This window comes from Equus quagga, unplaced genomic scaffold (assembly GCF_021613505.1).
Source record: "Equus quagga isolate Etosha38 unplaced genomic scaffold, UCLA_HA_Equagga_1.0 70889_RagTag, whole genome shotgun sequence".
In the NCBI taxonomy this organism is placed as follows: domain Eukaryota; kingdom Metazoa; phylum Chordata; class Mammalia; order Perissodactyla; family Equidae; genus Equus; species Equus quagga.
Genome location: NW_025801892.1, coordinates 1 through 3,359, shown reverse-complemented (window position 1 = coordinate 3,359; position 3,359 = coordinate 1). Strand labels below are relative to the sequence as shown.

The window sequence follows — 3,359 nt, the reverse complement described above, 5'->3', positions numbered from 1 at the left end:
CTCCCACGGGGTCCTGGACCACCTACTTGCTACGTGAGTGCCCAGCCGCTCCTCAGCACAGTGGTGACTCTGCCCCCTGCCAGCTGTGTGTCTTGGAAACGGCCCTCCATCTCTCTGAGCTTCGATTGCTCCTCTGCAAAGTGGAGTGGGAGAGGATAAACTTCATCGGGTTCTGGTGGGCACGAATGGGATGAGCCACGGCAGGTGCTTCCCTGGGGCCTGGCTCTACAGAAGGGGCTGAGAGACGTGCCGTGGTTCTTCCTGGTTATTCTTTCCCTCTCCCCGATGAAGAGCAGTCTGCTCCCCCATCGCTGGGATGGGGCCTTTCTGAGTTTGCAAAGACACACGGAAAGCACTCTGGCAGGGAGTGTGGGATTCCATCCAGCTGGTCGTGGGGAGGGTCCTTGGAGTAGCCAAGGAGGGGTCTCCGGGGCCGCGGAGGGGCCCCAGGCCCACTCAGCTACCGGGGATGCTTCTGGTTGGAGTTCACTCGAGAACACCGTATATTAAGCACCTGTGACATGCAGGAGCTTTAGAGACACTTGGCACAACGCAGTGAATGAAGCAGACACAGCCCCTGGACCCCCGCCCCCCCCCCCCAGCAGCCTGAGACTCAGATAGTCACACACCATATCATCCACAGATCCTACCCCCCGCCTGTCCCAGGGGATGCCCTCCTATGCTCCTTTACGACTGGAGGCCTCTTCCCACGTTCTCATGCATGATGGACCCCAGTGCCAACTAAAGACCTGAGTGTTCTTCGAGTGCCAGACGAGGGCCTCCTGTCTCCACAGAACAGGGTTGGGGGAGAACAAGAGGACAGAGGACTGTGGCTGGGGCGGGCCCAGCACAACTCTGATCTCACTCATCTTTTGATTCCACTGGGAGGGCTGCGGTCTGATGGCTTCTACTCCAAGGGGACAGGAGTGAAAGAGAGCTGTGGGTGGGGTCCCAGAGCCCCTGGGAACCAGAGGGGAGGCTGGCTTGAGCTGTTCCCTAGCGACCCATCCCCACCACAGTCCCGTCTCCCTCCGCTTCCCCTTCACCATATCCACCCCTTCTGACCACCACCAGCAGGCCCAGAAGAGGAGGGGTGTGAGCGAGCCGCTCACACATCGGCCTCAGTCCTCAGTCCACTTGCACAAGGGCGTGGAGGGCTGGGCTGGACTGTGTCCAGGCTCTTTGCGAGAAGAGTGGCAGTGGGAAGAAGAGACTCACACAAACCCCGTGTTCCACCTGCTGGATGAGCAGGCCTGCCACTGCCAGGATGGCCACACAGGAGTCAGCGCCGGGGTGGGATTCCCCCCTGGTGGAAAGGGGCAGGCATAGGGCCCAGACCCAAAGCAGGGTGCCTTGGGAGGACAGTGTGGAAGTGACGGCCAGGCCTCTGGCTCTGTGGCCCAACTGCTTCCGCCCATACCACGTCTTCTATGGTGGGAACCTGGCTGGACCCAATGCAGGATTTCTGGGAGCCCACGCCCTTTCCCTCTTTCAGGATGCGGCTGGCCTCTCCGCGTGTCATCTGGCCTGGGTCGCACCTGGGAGGCCCTGCCTACCTTCCCCAGGTCCAGCTGCAACATCTGGGGCCCAGGAGGGCAGAGCTGGAAGGTGAGGGGACTGCAGTCTGGGAAGACTGTCTGCGGTGGGGTTCATGGGCTTCATGTTCATGGGGTTCATGTTCCCTTCAAGACAGCGGAGTCTCTCCTGTCTTGTAAAGTCGGGTACGTAGGTGAAACTTTCTCTTTCTCCTGCTGCAGCGCCAGTTCCAGAGCTCCTGCCGGCTCTAGAGCCAGAGCAAGGGCCAGCTCCGGGGCCAGAGGCAGCTCCAGCTGTAGTTCCACCGTCCGCGCCGGAGCTGGAGGCAGCCTCACCACCGGCAGCCTCACCTCCATCGGCCTCTCCAGGGCCGGAGCGAGCGCCATCAGCTTCAGCCCCAGTGCCAGCTTCTGAGCTGGAGCAAGATGCGCCATTGACTTTTGGACGAACTCTGCCTCCAGCTGCCGAAGTCACCGCAGAAGTGAGCGCCGAGCTGAGAGAGGAGAGGCCTAAGCTGCTGGACTTCCCTCCGAAGCTGGTGGCCGAGCAGCTGACGCGGATGGATGCGGTGAGCAGCGGGGCTCTTGGGCTAGGTGGGGCCCGCCTTGGTGGGCCATCAGCTGCCCCAGACCTCCTGTTCCCTCAGCCGCAATCCAACGATGTGGGTGCAAGTCACAGCTCCCCCACTTACCCACCGGGTGACCTGGGCCGCCTTCTGGCCCCCAAGTCTTTGCTGTCCCCACATGGAGAGTAGAGAGCACACTAAGGGCACCTGCTGGGCAGAGTGGCTGTGCAGATGGAGGAGGTCGAACAGAGAGGAAGCGGGGCAGAGAATAGCCCTCTGGTGGGGGAGGGAAGCTCACTGGAGTGCTGCCAAGTCCTGGGTCACTCACCCATCGGCCCAGGAGGCCTCAACAGCCTCCGTACTTATTAGACACCTAGTGCATCCTTACCTACACGGCAGACAGGCAAACAAAGCCCACGGTTGTTGCTGCCTCGGGGGAACGTGCATCTGACAGGGGAGTGGGACCAGAGGGTGATGAGAACGGGTGGAAGATGCCCCTTGAGATGGGCAGGTGTGAGCCGTGTTCTGGTGCTTGGGGGAAGCAAGACTGGGCTGCGAGCCAATGGGACTTCTCTTCCCCGCCCCTATTGGGTCCTCGGTCATCCTGCGCTGGGCGGCCTCAGTGGACACAGACAAAACCCAGAGACTCCCAGAAGCTTCAGGCCACCTCCTCAGGTTCCTGAGCTGCAGCTGACCAGTGCCTCCTGCCTGGGGCTGCGGGGGCCTGCAGACTCTGAGCTCGGGTGTGGCAGGGTCAGGTGACAGTCCCCATCCTCCCCAGGAGCTGTTCAAGAAGGTGGAGCCCCGCCACTGCCTGGGTTTTGTGTGGTGCCAGCGGCCCAATGGGAGCAAGGAGTACCTGGCTCCCACCGTTGGGGCCACTATCAACCAGTTTCTTCACGTGTCCCGCTGTGTCATCACGACGTGCCTTGGGGACCTCAGCATGACGGCCCAGGACAGGGCCAGAGTCGTCGAGCTGTGGATTCAGGTGGCCAAGGTAAGTAGTGGCAGGGCCCAGGGAGCCCCTCCCTGGAGTCAGGGGGACTGCCCCTTCTCCTCTCGCAGCTTTCAGCCTTGAAGTCGGTGGTCTGGGCCTCGGCAAAGTCCGAGGCCCCTTGCTGCCAAGGGCCTGCTGACCTTGAGTGCTGGTCCCAGTGGTGGGAAGCTCCCTTCCCGCCCTGGGTTGAGCTAAAATCTTCCTGCCCGCGAGCGTTACTCATCAGCTCCCAGGTGTGCCCTCCCTCGCTTCCCTGGGCAT

The 3,359-nt window shown here is 61.8% G+C and overlaps 1 protein-coding gene across 1 annotated transcript; it reads left to right on the top strand.

Annotated features, from left to right (window-relative positions):
• The first annotated feature begins 6 nt into the window (after positions 1 to 6).
• LOC124234097 (ral guanine nucleotide dissociation stimulator-like) lies at positions 7 to 3,348 on the top strand. The gene is made up of 4 exons (XM_046651363.1): positions 7 to 33; positions 1,496 to 1,608; positions 1,758 to 2,104; positions 2,883 to 3,348. Exons 2-4 carry the CDS (start codon positions 1,497 to 1,499, stop codon positions 3,177 to 3,179), a joined length of 756 nt encoding a protein of 251 aa, XP_046507319.1. The 5' UTR covers positions 7 to 33; position 1,496; the 3' UTR covers positions 3,180 to 3,348.
• Positions 3,349 to 3,359: the final 11 nt, after the last annotated feature.

Bases quoted from the DNA above. Each gene is read 5' to 3' on its own strand.
- LOC124234097 (XM_046651363.1), top strand. From the start codon at position 1,497: ATGCGGCTGGCCTCTCCGCGTGTCATCTGGCCTGGGTCGCACCTGGGA. The intron at 1,609-1,757 runs GTGAGGGGACTG...CTCCTGCTGCAG, and splicing joins CAGGAGGGCAGAGCTGGAAG to CGCCAGTTCCAGAGCTCCTG. The intron at 2,105-2,882 runs GTGAGCAGCGGG...CATCCTCCCCAG, and splicing joins AGCTGACGCGGATGGATGCG to GAGCTGTTCAAGAAGGTGGA.